General features: G+C 39.4%; 3 protein-coding genes across 3 annotated transcripts; 1 reads left to right on the forward strand and 2 right to left on the reverse strand.

Moving 5' to 3' along the window:
* Positions 1-2,669: 2,669 nt before the first annotated feature.
* On the reverse strand, positions 2,670-6,045 carry anks4b (ankyrin repeat and sterile alpha motif domain containing 4B). Its single transcript, XM_046866408.1, has 2 exons — positions 5,782-6,045; positions 2,670-3,972 (listed from the first exon to the last, which is right to left on the reverse strand). Exons 1-2 carry the CDS (start codon positions 5,940-5,942, stop codon positions 2,901-2,903), a joined length of 1,233 nt encoding a protein of 410 aa, XP_046722364.1. The 5' UTR covers positions 5,943-6,045; the 3' UTR covers positions 2,670-2,900.
* A 1,940-nt stretch (positions 6,046-7,985) lies between these two features.
* On the forward strand, positions 7,986-13,858 carry LOC124397069 (peroxisomal membrane protein PMP34). Its single transcript, XM_046866526.1, has 9 exons — positions 7,986-8,257; positions 8,783-8,843; positions 9,000-9,066; positions 9,635-9,789; positions 10,095-10,211; positions 11,446-11,591; positions 11,686-11,781; positions 11,885-11,967; positions 12,453-13,858. Exons 1-9 carry the CDS (start codon positions 8,183-8,185, stop codon positions 12,598-12,600), a joined length of 948 nt encoding a protein of 315 aa, XP_046722482.1. The 5' UTR covers positions 7,986-8,182; the 3' UTR covers positions 12,601-13,858.
* On the reverse strand, positions 13,857-17,851 carry dxo (decapping exoribonuclease). The gene is made up of 6 exons (XM_046866525.1): positions 17,024-17,851; positions 15,948-16,174; positions 15,411-15,630; positions 15,112-15,247; positions 14,926-15,020; positions 13,857-14,796 (listed from the first exon to the last, which is right to left on the reverse strand). The coding sequence occupies exons 1-6, from the start codon at positions 17,449-17,451 to the stop codon at positions 14,679-14,681; spliced, it is 1,224 nt and encodes a 407-aa protein (XP_046722481.1). The 5' UTR covers positions 17,452-17,851; the 3' UTR covers positions 13,857-14,678.
* Positions 17,852-17,853: the final 2 nt, after the last annotated feature.

Below are 17,853 nucleotides of genomic sequence, written 5' to 3' on the forward strand. Positions count from 1 at the left end.
AGGTGGGTTTAAACTGTTCTATCATGGTGTGGATGAAAAGAGAAATAGTGTAGGGGTGATTCTGAAGGAAGAGTACAGTAAGAGTGTAGTGGAGGTGAAGAGAGTTTCTGATAGGGTGATGAACGTGAAGCAGGAAGTTGAAGGGATGATGATAAATGTCATCAGTGCTTATGCTCCACAATTTGGCTGTGAGATGGAGGTGAAGGAAAGATTCTGGAGTGAATTAGATGAAGTGGTAGATGGTGTACCTAGGAAAGAACGATTGGTGATTGGGGCAGACTTTAATGGGCATGTAGGTGAAGGGAACAGAGGTGATGAGGAGGTGATGGGTAGGTATGGCCTTAAGGAGAGGAATGTGGAAGGGCAGATGGTGGTAGATTTTGCTAAAAGGTTGGAAATGGCAGTAGTGAACACTTATTTTAAGAAGAAGGAGGACCATAGGGTGACGTATAAAAGTGGAGGAAGGTGCACACAGGTGGACTATGCAGGAGATGCAACCTGAAGGGGATTGGAGACTGTAAGGTGTTGGCAGGGGACAGTGTAGCTAGACAGCATCAGATGGTTGTCTGTAGGATGGTTTTGGAGGCGAAGAAGAAGAGAAGGAGAGTGAGGACTGAAAGAAGAATAAGATGGTGGAACACTAAGGAAGGAGAAAAGGATTTATACCGATTGGCCAGGCAGAGGGACCGAGCTGGGAAGGATGTACTGCAAGTTAGAGCAATAAAGGATGGAGAGGGAAATGTGTTGACTAGTGAGGAGAGTGTGTTGAGAAGGTGGAGGGAGTATTTTGAGCAGCTGATGAATGAGTAAAAATCAGAGAGAGAGAAGGTTGGATGATGTGGAGTTGGTAAAGCAGGATGTAGATAGGATTAGTAAGGAGGAAGTGAGAGCAGCAATTAAGAGGATGAAAAGTGGAAAGTCGGTTGGACCAGATGACATACCTGTAGAAGCATGGAGATGATTAGGAAAGATGGCAGTAGAGTTTTTAACCAGATTGTTTAACAAGATTCTGGAAGGTGGGAGGATGCCTGAGGAATGGAGAAGGAGTGTGTTGGTACCGATCTTTAAGCATAAGGGAGATGTGCAGACCTGCAGTAACTACAGGGGAATTAAGTTGATCAGTCACACCATGAAGTTATGGGAAAGAATAGTGGAAGCCAGGCTGAGAGAAGAGGTGACCATCTGTGAGCAACAGTATGGTTTCATGCCGAGGAAGAGCACCACAGACATATTATAATAGCATTATTTGCTTTGAGGATGTTGATGGAGAAGTATAGAGAAGGACAGAAGGAATTGCATTGTGTATTTATGGATTTAGAGAAAGCGTACGACAGGGTGCCAAGAGAGGAGCTGTGGTATTGTATGAGGGAGTCAGGTGTGTCAAAGAAGTATGTGAGGGTGGTGCAGGACATGTATGAGGACAGTGTGACAGCAGTGAAGTGTGCAGTAGGAACGACAGACTGGTTCAGGGAGAGGGTTGGACTACATCAAGGATCGGCCCTGAACCCTTTCCTGTTTGCAGTGGTGATGGACAGGTTGACGGACGAGGTCAGACAGGAGTCTCCCTGGACTATGATGTTTGCGGATGATATTGTGATTTGTGGTGAGAGTAGTGAGCAAGTTGAGAAGAGCCTGGAGAGGTGGAGGTATGCGCTGGAGAGAAGGGGAATGAAAGTCAGTAGGAGTAAGAGAGAGTACATGTGTGTGAGGGAGGGCAGTGGAGTGGTGTGGTTGCAGGGAGAAAAGGTGGAGAAGGTGGAGGAGTTCAGGTACCTGGGGTGCAAAGTAATGGAAAGTGTTTTAGAGAAGTAAAGAAAAGAGTGCAGGCAGGGTGGAGTGGGTGGAGAAGAGTGGCAGGAGTGATTTGTGATAGAAGGGTATCTGCAAGAATGAAAGGGAAAGTTTATAGGACTGTGGTGAGACCTGCAATGTTGTATGGATTAGAGACAGTGGCATTGAGTAGAAGACAGGAGGTGGAGCTGGAGGTAGTAGAGCTGAAGATGTTAAGGTTGGGAGTGACGAGGATGGACAAGATTAGAAATGAGTTTATTAGAGGGACAGCGCATGTAGGACGTTTTGGAGACAAGGTGAGGGAGGTGAGATTGAGATGGTTTGGACATGTGCAGAGGAGGGACATAAATTATATTGGTAGAAGAATGCTGAGGATGGAGCCACCAGGTCGGAGGAAAAGAGGAAGGCCAAGAAGGAGGTTCATGGATGTGGTAAGGGAAGACATGCAGGTAGTTGGTGTGAAAGAGGCAGATGTAGAGAACAGGGTGGTATGGAGACGGATGATCCGCTGTGGTGACCCCTAATGGGAGCAGCCGAAAGAAGAAGAAGTGTAAAGAATGACCGGTATACATGTAAGTAACAAGTAGGTGTGTGAACGGCACTTAGGCAATGCATGTGCACTGTGTTGTTTTTTTGTGGGTGTATATTTTTCTCTAGTCTAAAAGCCTCTTGCTGACTGCTTTTTACTGTGCTGATATAAGCCCCATATAACATATTTCACAAGGAAGAATGGATATCTGCTGAATAATGTACAATACTTAATAAAAAGTCATGATCATCTAAGATTTTATAAAAATGATTATTATCTGACATTAATATTACTAATACTGTATACATTTCATTGCAGACAAAAAAGTAATCACTTTGAAAAATATTTTATAAAAGCTAGCTTTATTTGCAAGCAATTTAGAATGGAAACCCTTATTCACAATAATGTACTGTAAAGATATTGAGTAGACAATCAACTGTTATAGAAACTCATTTCAAAATTTGCATTCATATGTTCTAAAATGACAAATGACAGGCAAAGAACGTCAATTCTTCTAATTCACTTTACAATATTAAAGCATTTATGAAATTATATAGACCATATTTGAATATATTTGGTGTTACAGATAGCTGTCCTTTATTACACCAGGTTGCTCCAGAGCAGCCTTCCTTCTAGCTGCTGCTTCCAAAATCTTCTTGCGAGGCCCTAGCTGGATTCTAATGCTTTTAAGATCATCGTCTGAGCAAAGCATGAGGGCTTCTAAGTCTAACTTCTCACGAATAAACACAGGGGCAAAGTCTACTAGGTTTACTGATGTCAGGAAGGAATGCAGGGGTGACGTCTCCTCATCTTCGTCCAATCCAATCTCCTCCTGGTTCCAAGGCAATTGTGAATCCTCTTCTGATTGGTTGTCCAGTCCTGCCTCCTCTGCTTCAAACACCTCCTTGCGGACCAGGAAACCCAAGTCCTCTGAGTCACCAATAGGAAATTCATCTGTTTCGACTCCCATTTCCATGGAAAAGTTCTTTCGGAAGATCATGTTTCCAAGGCCTGGCCTATTAAACACAGATTCTGTTGCCTGATCAGTATCGTCTTCTTCTTCCTCATCCTTCAATCCTTCAAGTTCATCTTCATCCACTTCATTTTCATCCTGCTCATTGAAAACATCCACTAATTCTGGCTTTTCTTCTGCTCCATTCTCTGTTTTTTTTGACAGGGTATCCTTCTTTCCAAACTTACGCTGGAGAGTTCCTTTAATGGACCCAAATTTGTTGGAAGCAGTGAGCTGGTTGAGATTTATGGTTCCTGTGCTAGACAAAGAACCAGGTTTGGCTTCAGAGACAGAGCCTCCGCTGCCACGGTATATTTTGTCCATCTTACTCTGGTGCTTTCTTTTTACCTTCTCACACTCCTTCACCTTGCGTTCTGCATCTTTGACTGCTTGTTTCTTCAAGTTTGCCACATTTTTAGGGTTCTGCATCGTCTGCTGAGAAGCGGCATTGTCTAGGAAACGGACGCAGTTCATCTGATCCCGAGATGCGGCGACATCCATAGGAGTGTGAAAATCATTATCCAATGCGAAGAGATTGGCGCCAAAGTTAACCAGGAAGCTGAGTATGTGCATATGACCATTAGAGGCTGCATGGTGTAATGGTGTGTTCCCCCAGATGTCACTTCTGTTAGGATCTCCACTGTAACAGATTTAGAAAACAATTTATTTACAAATCTATTAGAGGATACACCTGCAAGGCTCTGAAATCTGGTGCAACTGAGAAGCATTTGCCTCAAGACAGACAAATGAGACATTACAACTAGGCAGCTGTAAACAAACAGTATCCAGGTTAACCATTATTCTAACAGTTGGCAATTTTAGAGCAATTGCCGTACACACAGAAGCCATCATTAGCCAGGGTTACCAGGTTTCAACTAAATATCCATCTTATGCAAACTTCATCTGAAAAACACATTTATTTATTTTCTTAGCATTTGTGTGGGGAAATATTTCTAACATTACACACATGCAATTCTCTAGTACACACTGTTGTACTCATTATAATTTCCTTTTCCTTCTCCCATTCTTTGTAATCTATCAATAAAAAATACCAAATTCTCCTTTGGGATTAATAATGCACTCTCTATTTAACCTCTATAAGAATTCTCTATATATTTTATGAAACACAGTGTCTGCAGTAACACTTTGCCCTTATTTGCAGAAATGTATTAGATTTTATTCCAAAAACATGCTGTAAAACATGCAGGGTATTTTTAAATTAGCCTAGTTTCGTAACCATGCCATAGATTGTGGTGTGTGTGGTGCTCCCCTATGGATGAGATGCTACAGCAAGAATTGTACAGTAGTAGCATATGTACAGTGCCTTTTCATTCATTTGCATAATACCCCCTAATCTAAAAGTAAACTAAGGAGTTAATAATCTAAGCAGACCTCTCTATGTCTTTGCCTTACCTAGTTTTATTACCTACCTGCAATAGTAGGAAGAGCTGTAGCTGTACCTCTCCGCTATCTGCTTTATTATAGCTACCACAGTGACTAACTTTACTCTGTAATCTATTAAATGTGAAAGTCCACATTCATGCTCCAACAATGCACATAACAACCCTGATTACAACCTGGCTGAGTAACAGCCTTTTATGTCACAGTTCCTAGATGGTAATAAAACATAAAGTCATAAAGTGCTCAAGTCAAAAGTACATTTTTCAGAACCCATGAGTCTTTACATGAGTTTTACATTGTGCTATAATAATTATAATGATAACTCTCATTGTTAAAATTTTTGGGTTTAATTTTTGTTTGTAGCAGTGCTATTTTGTGAGTGCAATGTAAAAAAAAAATTCGCTGAAATACAAAGATGAATAATGTGTTTTGTGGAAACATCCACAATGAACAAGCTAGACAGGATGAGAATTCACCTTTATATAACTGATTTGCTTTGTTAAATGGTTGTTATCTTCTTCTTGTTGAAAGTTCTTTAATTAAAATATTGTCAAACGATAAAAGAATAAAAAATGACATGGGTTTGACGGTTTTATAAAGATGAAGTTATAATACACAGATTTGATTGTAAAATGTACAGTCTACAAAAGGAATGAGTTTTGTAAGAAGAAAATGTAACCATGCAGACCTTTGCTGCACAAAGTAAAATGAAAGCCACAGACTAACATTCATGGTGTGTATGTATAGTCTAAAAGTCTCAAAGCCTTTTTTCCCTTTGTCTCATTATTCGACAGATATAAATAAATGGTAATAATAAACAGTAAACTTTGTTTAGTTCATTGTTTTATTAATAGAAAATATCATTAGGACAATGCTGGTCATTATTGAGTGAGGCTTTAATATATTTTTGGAGTGAGTACCAACTCTTATTAGATTATACATTTAATAGTAATCTTCATTTTATTGGTCCACTATTTAAAATGTGAATTTGCAGTTAATACTGTCCAGCAATGTCCCCAAATGGAAACAGCAGAATATAAACTCTCACCCTCTACTGCAGATGAGTTGCAGGGCTTCTAGTCGGCCGTGATAAGCGGCCCAGAGTGTCGGCGTCATTCCGTCCTCATCTGGCGTGTTCAGGTCTTTCCTAGTTGCCTCCTTTAACAAATCCAAATAGCCATCAATGGCAGCCTTATGATACCTAGACATGGCTGAGTTAAATATATTAGCTCTTTATCTGAATAACAAGATTTAGAAACTACAGAAGAACATTTTTAGCCCTTGTTGTAGTCTCTTCTTCGTTGTAGGGACGAGAAAGGAGAAATGACTGCAGACCATATAGAGTGTAATTAACACTCATAGGGGCAATAAACCAAAGTCCATTGTGCTTTTTTGTGTGAGCTGTATGATGCTGGTTGCTGACAATATTTGTTATACAATATTTAAAGATTATCTGAGTTTCAGAGGAAGGGTTATGGCAATAGAAGGGAAGAGAGCATAATGTCAGAATTACAGTGGTAGACAGCAACGAAGTAAATGTAATTTGTTTTTGTACTTGAGTAGCTTTTTCGCCTATCTGTACTTTACTAAAGTATTTCCATTTGGGGAAACATTTACTTTAAAATTTTACTACATTTCAAAATCAAATATCAAATTTTTTACTCGAAAACATTTTGCGAAATCAGTCGTATCATATATTTATAAGTGGATAAAAACTGGTCAAGCACATAGCAATCCACCAAGCAGTGTAGAGCGCATGCTCTGTTTTAAACTTGTTTTGATTGCTGCTTGGTGGTATCTACATACAGTTTAGCATCAGTTCAACAGCAAGCAGAACATTTTGAGAGTAATAAATGATGGAATCTTGAAATAATGGAATTTCCTGATTTTAACTTGCCACAACAACTGTGGCCTTATTTGCACGGTTTGTATATTAATAAATCATTAGTGGTCTGTCAGGGCCAGTAAGGCCTTCCCTGCTGGACTAAACTCTATCAGAATCACTGATATATTTTTTTTCATGAATATGTATTCAATTATTCCCAGTAATCTATTCTCATAATTTCATAGTGCTTCTCTTATGTGTGCTGCTGCAAGTATTGTCTCTATATGCTGCAGATTCTTGCAGCCTAAAATCCATGTTACTGTTGTTTTAACCAATCAGATTGCGACCTGGAGTTACTAAGGCCATCTAGAAGGTGTCCAAAAGCATTGTCATTTTCACATTCTTTGATTGGATGGTCTGAGATAGTATTGGTATTAATGAGTAGAAGGTATTAAATGGTGGGTTGTTACAACACTGAAGGCCTAGGTATAAAATGCACCGTATGTCACTGGAAAATAATACTGGAGGTATATACATATAACATTAGTGCTCCACACTTAATCCCAGGAGGTGGAGGAATATAGAAGAAGAAGAGACTTTATTTGTCACATATACATTAAAGCTTGTTTGAAACCTAGAGTCAGAGCACAGGGTTAGCCATGATACAGTGCCCCTGGAGCACAGAGGGTTTAAGGCCCTACTCAAGACCCCAATCCTGGCAATACCAGGAATTGAACCCGCAACCTAAAACCCAGAGCCTTAACCACTGATCTACCACTCCCCCTATATATATATGGAATAAACTATGGAGCTAAAATGGCATGAAAAATTGAAGAAGAAGAGAGAGGAAGAAGAAGGAGGGGGAGGAGAAGCAGCAGCATAAAGATATAAAGTAGACCCATTTGTGCATTTGTGCAGAACAAAATGTTTTTCCAGGGCAAACACTGTCTGAAGTGTGTCGAAATTGTTGACACTACCCGATCCGTCCCGGAAGAAGTTCTTTACTACTGATTCTCGTGAATAAATTTAGTTTTTGATTAAATTAGCAAAAAATGTATATAAATACTTTACATTTGTTAGACCTTATTTGGATAATACAGATGTGTGTGTGTGTTACATGTAATATTTCATTTTCTTAAGATATGTTCTACTTATTTCATCATATGAATGTCTGGATTTAAGAAACACACAAGATAGTTGTTAATTATATTTATTAATTTATAAATGAATTCCTTCCTTCCATCCTTCATTTATTCATTCATTCACTTATTTGCACAGAAATTATTAAAGCTGTACATAAACGAATAAGAATCCATATCGTTTTCGCACATGCGCAGTACAAAGCTGTACGGCTCGAGTAGCCACAGCCCTCAACACAGGAATATTCTTTAGTTTTTGCTATTCACCTTCCAAGCTCCAGAGGGCGCAGGAGAACACTGGTACTGCGAGTCTATCCCACGAACAACCACGCGGAAGTCGACTGAAATTGACCAATATTGTGACCATGTTTATGGAGCATGCCAGTGGTTTGAAGAGCAAGGTTGGAGTGTAAAGTCTATCGTCTAGCTCCTCTATCTGTTTGCGAACACTTTAGTTAGCTGTCATTAAGAGTGGAGAAGCAGACATGGCTTCCGATGGCGGCTCTGCGATGCGTCTTCTGTCCTATGAAACACTGGTGCACGCTGTATCCGGAGCAGTGGTAAGAGTACACGACTGAACACTGCACCTGTAAGACCTGGGCAGAGTGTGTAGAGCAGAGAAGACTATGAAGTGAGCTATAATCTTGACGGGACACTTGCATGCAGATGCATAGATGGAAGTTATTGCCACGGTATAGGCTGCTCTTAGTGCAGGAGCAGTGCAATTAAGTGTCTTTTTAGGGGAAAGTAGGTAATGTCACCAGATGATGTATACTTTCAGTCTGATAGTGTTCTGCTAGCTGATAATTGTTCTTTCATTCTTCTTTACTTACCACATAAATAAATACACTCAGAGAGATACCAGTTTATTTATATATATATATATATGTGTGTGTGTGTGTGTGTATATTCATGTGGAATAATCTCTTGTATCACATTGCCAAGAAGAGTTTACAGCATAGAAATGTGTGTGTGGACAAACACAGATGTTAGATTTTTTTTGTTATTGTACAAAAATCCACAATAAGCTTCTAAAAATCTTTAAAAACAATGAAAGTAACTAAGTGGCTGTATGTGGTTGACAGGGCAGTGTGACAGCAATGACCGTGTTCTTCCCTCTGGACACAGCCAGAATTCGACTGCAGGGTGAGTCGAGAAAAAAAAAAGTTTTACAGCTGACTTTGTTTTTTAATAAATGCTTGGCATATTTTCTGTGTTGCATATATTATTTTGTTGCACAGTTTTCATTGTGTGTGGATTGATTGTAAGCTTCACTGTGCATGTCCTACTGCTGTGTTTCAGTGGACGAGAGCCGAAAGTCCAAATCCACTCCTGTCATTTTGGCTGAGATTGCAAAAGAGGAGGGCGTGTAAGTATTTCATACTGTGTGTGAGGTGGGGTGGGGGGTGGGGGATTGTTGGGTAATCATATAGTTTTAGGGTAACATGTGAAAACTGTGCCCAGAAAGAGAATTACATAGGCTAAAAGTGGTAGCTTGGGTTATTAATGCAAAAGTATATGCTATCACTTATAGTCGATTTGTCTGGATTTGGCCCAGCAAGGGGCATTAACCACAGTGGGGCTTTTGCCCAATAAAGGGCCTTGACCACCATGGTACTCCCAGGGGCTTTGTCCACCGTGGGTTGTTTTGACCACCATGAGGTTTCGGTCTACCCAAAGGCTTTGGCCATCGTGGGTGTTTTTGCCTGGCCAGAGAGCTTTAAACACGTCTGGTGGCAGATAGGGTTTCTCTTTCTCTACTGTAACAACTGAACTTACATGTCCACCAGGCAGCAAAGAGTAAAATACTGAAAAGCCGGACACCAGCCTGGACTAGTGATGTGTCGATTCCTGTGTCTATTTCTAATTAAATAAAATACTTTTTTTTAACTTGTATGCTTTCATGTAAAAGGCTTTTTTTCTGTTTGTACTTGCAGAATGTCTCTCTATCGCGGCTGGTTTCCTGTAATCTCCAGTCTGTGCTGTTCCAACTTCATCTACTTTTACACATTCAATTCACTGAAGCGGCTGATGGTCCTGGAAAAAGGCCAGTCCAGGCCTGGCAGAGATCTCGTCATGGGCTTCATCGCAGGTGCACTGCATGTCTTTTCCGCCCTCTCTTACTCCATTTTTAACTGAGGACCTCACAATAGTCTTTCATATTCATTAGAATACAAAAATGCATTTATTTATAATACTTGCATTTCTTTTTAATCTCTTGAGTATTTTGTTATATGTTGCTGTTTCAAACTGAAGCAGAAACCTTCAGATATGTTAAGTAATGTCATAAAATCACAAGCTGTATCACATGAGGCTGTTCTTATTCTATTTGGGGGTGGGGTAAAAAGAATCGAGATTTTAGCTTTTGACTAATCAAATGTGTTGTGTTTGCTGTAGGGACGGTGAACGTGCTTCTGACTACACCCATGTGGGTGGTGAACACTCGACTGAAGCTACAGGGAGCTAAATTTCGGAACGAGGATCTCCAACAGACCCACTACAAGGGCATTTTTGGTCAGTCCAAAGCGCACACAATGCCAATTACCCTAATCACTTCTCTAAGATAAGATATACCTTTATTCGTCCCACAGTCGGGGAAATTTCTCAAACAGGTACAGTCGGTCCCTAGAAGCATGAAGTAAGAAATAAAACACAATTACAAGCCAAAGTCAGTTTTTGTATATTCCTGCATGCTTCCTATAACATCATGTCTCCAAGTATGCTCTTCCCTTTATATCACAGCAATTTATCAACAGTTACATTCATTTCATATTTATTCATAAAGAAGTGGTTTTTATCTATTTATAGTTACATCTGGCATTCTGAAAGATCCTGCAGAAATGCAGCTTGTCATGCATAGAACGGTGTGTGTGTGTGTGGAAGGACCTTGTGATTCTATGGTTTTTCTTTATTGCCTGCAAGGACATTGCTTATATAAAATGACACAAAATAAACCAAAAACTCTAAGATGATCATGGTATATTTAAATTCCAGTTCAAGGTGTGTGTTGTTGTGGGTCGGTTTTGTCATTGTCACTGAGCAGTGAAGTGAAAAACACTGATTATCTTTTCATCATGGCACCTGTTAGTGGGTGGGATATATTATGCAGCAAGTGAACATTTTGTCCTTAAAGTTGTTGTGTTAGAAGCAGGACAAATGGGCAAGCGTAAGGATTGAAGCGGGTTCGACGAGGGCCAAATTGTGACTGCTAGACGACTCAGTCAGAGCATCTCCAAAACTGCAGCTCTTACGGGGTTGCAGTGGTCAGTATCTATCAAAAGTGGTCCAAGGAAGGAACAGTGGTGAACTGGCGACACTGGACTGGTCATGGGTGGCTAAGGTTCATTGATGCACGTGGGGAGCGAAGGCTGGCCCGTGTGGGTCTATCCAACAGATGAGCTTTTGTAGCTTAGACTAGTGAAGAAGTTAATGCTCAATGGGTTAGGACTGTTTTGACAGCAACAGGGGGCCAATACAATATTACACAGATGGTCATAATGTTATACCTCATCATTGTATGTTGGAGGTAATAACTCAGCTGAGATTCAGCACGTGCTACCTGTTTAGACTGCAATGTAATGTTACAAAGAAGTCCTTTGCTCTGGAGATGTTTCTGTTTTTGCAAAACAGTGACAGTGTAGACGCTTCTCATAAATGCTAGAACTTCACCAATTACATGATGAAGGAAATAACAATGTATTATTTCCACTGTGATGTATACTGAAAAAGATTTTTTCTTTCTCCCAAGACACTTTCTCCCAGATAATAGCCCACGAGGGGGTAGGGGCACTGTGGAACGGCACATTCCCGTCCCTGCTGCTGGTGTTCAACCCTGCAGTGCAGTTAATGTTCTATGAGGCCATGAAGAGGAGGGCAGGGCAAGGAGGACGGCGGGTAAGCCGCATTACTCATCAATTTAATTGAAGTTTTATTCTTACTGCTCGTCTATAGGTGGGAAAAAAAAACCTGAATTCTCTGTTGATTACAGATTTCCTCATTTGAGATCTTTATTATCGGTGCTATTGCCAAGGCAATTGCAACGACGGCCACTTATCCACTGCAGACCGTCCAGGCCATTCTGAGGGTGACAGTCACTTTTATTAATTTTTTTATATGCCCAGATATTATATCTGAAATTGAGTCTCTATTTTCTTACAATCGCTGTACCTGTCTTTTCTCTTTCTCAGTTTGGCCAACACAAATCACAAGAGAGGGGGGGGTTACTTTGCAGCGTGCGCAGTGTGCTGAATTTACTGTTGGACAGAATCAAGTAAGTTAAAGCTGAAATGTAAAAATGTCTTGTGATTTTGAAAACTTACAGACCTATTTTTTATTTTTATTTTTTTTATAACCAATGAACTTTAGCCCTTTAAACTCCTATTTATTTCAAGCCACAAGGCAGTCATGTTGTGTGTGTGTGTGTGTGTGTGTGTGTGTGTGTGTGTGTGTATAGCATATATTTAGAACTAATACTAATGCAAGTTGGAACTATAGATTGGAGTGTTAATCTGATAAGCCTAGTACCAAGACACTGATTTTATTTTTCCATGTAAGGTGTCCACTGTCATCCTGTTACACACAGATGTACCAGAACTGCCAACGCTCTGAGCATTGCACTGCTCTGTGTTCAATCATTCACTTTTAACCAGCTGTAAATGTTTCCCTGACCTGAAAACCGATTGTTTATGTAGATCAGATAGCAAAAAATTTTTATCTACCAGAACACACTAGTTATTATCCCAATCTCTCTCCCAGGCGCAACGGAGTGCTGGGCCTGTACAAAGGTCTGGAGGCGAAGCTTCTTCAGACGGTGCTGACAGCAGCGCTCATGTTCATGGTTTATGAGAAGATCACAGCAGTCACTTTCAGATTGATGGGGCTCAATAAGAAGCTGAGGCATTAACAACAGCTAAGCCATCAAACGAACCAGTTGGCCTGCTTCTTTACTACCTCTCTAACACTGCAGATCATTACACACATCAACTTGAACACCTTTTCATTTTGATACTGTTCTCTCTCTCAAAATATTTGTCACATTCACAGCCTGTTTTAGAAATTACGTAAAAAGCTAGTTTTGAGAGCTTTTAACCCTTTTATTCTTAAATCTGTACGGGATTATTGTCATGTACAGAAACTTTAATTTATATGTCTAGAATTGCAATTTGTCTTAATTGCACTCGGCTATGAATTTCATCTTTACAGCAATTTCTTTTTTAATACGGCATGTTTTGCTCACCGCATGTAGAAAAACAAAATGATGCGTGTTATTGTAGTTAGTGAGTCAGCTAGGTCTCAGTTGAACTCTGTACTGTGAAATTAACAGTTATTAACTGCACTGATTAATGAATTTTAAGTGTTTACATGGGCTTAAAAAAGTAAAACAATTAGAGCTTTACAAAAAAACCAAAAACATTGATACTACTAATTTAGTCTTTTAGTTCATCAACAAATTTATCAGGTAAAAGAAGAAAATATTAATATTTTGTAAGAATGCATATTATTGTTAAAACCTATGCCAAAATTGCTTCATGAAAATAATACACCAATCTTAAGGTAAATCTTTTCAGAATTATGTAGTACAGCATTGGTGTATGTGTACTTCATGAATTCCAGTGGCCAGTGTAACAGAATATCTACCTCTGTATTTATGAACAACTAAAGTGTCCAACTGTGTTTTATTTGATATCATTAGGAAAGTAATCTAAAGCACGACGTCTGTGCACAGAGCTGAAAGATGTTTGATATTAGATTTGCAAGATAAAATCTTGACTTCAAATACTCTGACCGTAACAATTTGCAAGTATTGACAAATATACAATGAAACATTTAATAACACTGTGTGCCAGCTGTGTTTAGTCTTCTGTAGCTGGAACAATTTAAACTAGTTTACATTCTAAATTAAATCGACTGTAGTTCTCTAATATTTAATTACATTTGTTTGCTCATTTAAATCTGGGTGTGGTGAATAAAATATAGAGTCATGTTAAAATACAATTGTAGGTAGGGCGATCTTGAATGCCATTGCACATAAATCTGAGTCTTGGCATTTGAAATAACTTGTTCTGTGGCTACAGAATAAAATCCTTAGTTCACAAATGTTAATTATTTAACTTTATTCCAGATACACTAATTCAGGCATTAAATGAATCTGGATGACTGTTGCAAGTTGTCAAGAAGTGTTTCTTTATTGCTTTGTTTTCTTGGATTGTTCCAAATCCGACTGCGATTTATTGTGAATTTGTCGACTGCTCATAAAATCTCACAAAAAAATGAATACAATATCACACATCTAAAATACAGCACAGAGCAGTTAATGAGTCAGGAACCAAAATGGGATTCAATATATGCTTGTGCACAAAAGCAGCTTCGACACTTATTTGTGTAAAGGATGATGGGGTGAAGATCTGGTGATACCCAACTGATTTAAACTGCTTCTCTACATTAGTTATAAATGCAGACGAACAATCATATGTACTATTGTATTGTATGGAAGTGTAAGGATTAAAATGTGGCCAAAAGTATGTGGACACCTAACCATCACATCCACATGTGGTTTATCCCCAAACCTGCTTTAAAACACACAACTGTATTGAAGGTCTTTGTATGTAGTATTAAGATTAGGATCACTGGAGATACAGGGCCATGAGGATTTTGTGTAGACAATGCTGATGTGCACAAGTGAGGTCTATGAAGACTGATGTTGATGTGGAAGAACTTGCATATAGTCTTGAACTGCCTTTCTACATTTAGTTAAACAACTTCCCACAAGAGTATAAGATATTACAATAGCAAAGGCGGGGATGAGGGGTGGCCCATCTCCGTATTAATATTGCAAAAGGCATATATAGATGTGATTGTCGAATGTCCACATACTTTTGGGCATATAGCGTATGCTTGTTTTTTCAGTTCTGCGCTGGAGCTTGCGCTGTTTACGCATCGCTCGCTCTATGTCGAAATTGTTTTATGATCTAAAACAAGGTGCTAATGATGGCTTGCCATTTCCTTGATAAACCAGTCTGGAAGAAATGTATACTGGGAGTCTCTGTGAACTGTGTAGGTCACCTCTCTGTGTGGTTCCCATGTAAACAGGTACACCAACCTGAAAGAAATATTATCGAGCAGACAGGGCATTTGGGTAAATTCCAGGGTTGAAACAGGTACTAGGAAACATCACATACGTGAAAGGCAAATTATATCAGCATTATGTTATTACTTAGTCATGTCATACCTTGGATTATCCTCTTTTACAACAGATTTCACAAAGGACAGGAAATCGCTACAGAAGTTCATACAGACTGTCGGCTTCCAGCAGTTGTACTCGGTCTATATAAAAAAAAGGGCAAGATAATATTTTACATTGGGCATATCCATGTAATAATATTAATTGAATTAAATCATTCTAATCTAAACTAACCTTAATCAGCTGGGATATTTTCGAGGTGTGGAACGTCTCTACAGACACCACGACACCATCATGGTCTCGAAATCCAGCAATGATACGTGGGACACCAGGAAGAAAGGACTGTGCCCACCATTTCAGTAGCTTATATCTATATGAGAAACAACAAGCAGCGTACTGATCATCATCAGCACCATTACAAGCAAGAAAAATTTAATTTTTTGTTAAAATGTTACAAAAAAGTATTTACTAGTAAAAAAAAACTATTGATGTGACCCTATGTTTAAAATATTAAAGCCAGTTTCATGGCACACCTGTGAAAGTTACTGCGCTGTTTCGGGGTGCAGATTTCAGCTGAGGTCTTTAGCTCGACGTAGCAGGCAGGAGCCGGAGGAGCTCTGGGGTCCTTGTCTCGGCAGTCCACCTCACCAGAGAAAAGCAGCTTATGGTCTGCTAGGCGAGTCTGGACTACTGTGCAGAAAGCCTCGTTTGTGTTGACAACCCCTCCTCGGTCTGGAACACCATTCACTTCATCTAGAGAAGAAGGAAGCAATTTTAGCAAAGGGCAGCTTTTGAGATAAACGTAGTCACAACACTATCTTAGAGCACCTGTGCTGATATTTTTATGATTTCTGATTTGTTCTTTTACTTGAGATTTCAGCCACATTAAAACAGCTTACTACTAGAGTAAATCTTGGTCTAACAAGTGCCACCACACGTCAATATTACAATGTGAAATACAACATTTTTCACACGTTTTGTATATTACCTACACACTTTTTTTTTTATCAAATAGGAGCCTCATTGTCAGAGGTGAGTAGGCACACTGAAAATGTGAAATGTTTTTATACCTGCACAGATGTACTGCTCAAACTTGTAGCCCCAGTACATCATCTCCTCATGCCTCTCTGTACGGTTCTCTCGGTTAACTCGGGCAGCCTCTGTCTCTACTTCGCTCATGTAAAGAGTGCCTCGGAACTTGGACACCGCCAGCAACCATCCCTCCTGCGTCTCATACGGAGTTGTCAACAGCTTTGTTAAGTGGCCTCGCCAAGTGACAAAGTCTACACCTAGTGTACTGGAAAGTGAATGTGATTTAGCCGTTCTGCACCATTACAATCCAAAAAAAATAATTTATGAACAAATTCTTCTATTTTGAAAAGCCTTTTTTCTTCTTCAAACCATTAATTTATGCCAAAACATCCTATATTGAACTAGAGGGAATGTGCATTATGGTTTTCAAACAAAGCTGTCTTTAAAAAGTCTCTAAGCCAATAATAATAATAGCCACACATTCTGAAAAGACAAGTTTTTTTCTGTCTCTGCCAAATCCACTAAAACAGTTTAAATAATACCACAAACCATCGTTTTATCTCTATTAAGGCAACGCCGCATCGTATTACAAACAAGATAGTCTGATTAGGTACAGGAAGTCATCAGTGTTTCTAAAACGTTGTTCACACCTGCCATTTTAGATTTGACTTTTCATAGAAAAGATTACTTTTCTGGAAAGATTTCAACCATTTTCTTTGTATTTTACTGTAAAAAAAATAAATAAAAAATAATTAAATATTAATAATAAATAAATCTACACAAAATGATGTCTGCCTGATCTGCAAACTTACTTTTGTATACAGCAGAGAATCTCATTTTAAAAAAATCGTTAAAAAAGCGTTATGATGTCATAAAATGCTGCAGCCAATTGTGTTCCGCTATGCAAATGAAGACCAAGTATAGCATTATTTAACTCAAGCCAGGCATATGTGAGGGCTGAGGTGAATTTTAGTCTGTATATTTACAAAAACTGGATTTTCTGCATGAGAATCGAGCGCTTGTGTGCATTTTATCCTTGTCAATAGAGAAAAAAACGATGTTTCTGGACATGTGTGAGATCAGATGCGTTGGCAACAGGAGATGGATTTCTCACCAGGAGGATGAAGGAGTGTGTGTGGAGCGAAGTTTGGCTCTGTTCGCTAAGATCCAGCGCAATAGGTGGTCGAGTCTCTCTTTGACTCCGTCATCTCTTTTAATAAAGCGGTCTCTGTAACCATCCCTCAGGTTGAAATTGGGTTTATTTCCAGGCTCCACATAGTAGCGCAGCTGCCTGGAGTCATTAAAGAAGGCTCTCTCCGAGTCCAGGGAAAAGACCCCGATTTCCACGGGTTGTCTGTACTGAGGGAAGACACGTTCATAGAGCTGTGCTCGAGTACTCATGGACCGGGGGACATTTGTCTCCTCAGCTGCAGCGCGACACCGTTTTTGATTGTAAACATCATCATGAAAGTCTCCGTCTCTTTTCCAGTGGCGCTGAGATCCGCCGCTGCTGCCGCTTCCGCTTCCAGACTGACGCTCCATGTCTCATACAACATTTAGCACTTCATTCTTTATTATTAATAACGCACCTGAGCTATCTTAACCTGCCCTTTTATTTTTTTTTACTTTATTTTATTCCAATTACCAAACAGTCATAAACTCAGCCTGTCAAGTTAGCAAGCAACAAACCAAAACACAACCTGCTAGTAACATGCTAGCTATCTTACCCGAAGAGTACTAGGGAAAGTCTCACCACACTATACATACATGCGTACTATATTACAAAATAACATTAAAAATGGCATAACGAGCTTCGTAAAATGTAAGACATATCTGAAAACCAAGGCAGAGCAACGAACAACTAGCCAGCTAGCAGTCTAATTTGATTTTGGAGCGTCCTGACTGGTGAATTCCGACTTCATCATAACCGATTTCAAAATAAAA

This window comes from Silurus meridionalis, chromosome 14 (assembly GCF_014805685.1).
Source record: "Silurus meridionalis isolate SWU-2019-XX chromosome 14, ASM1480568v1, whole genome shotgun sequence".
NCBI classification, from domain to species: Eukaryota; Metazoa; Chordata; class Actinopteri; order Siluriformes; family Siluridae; genus Silurus; species Silurus meridionalis.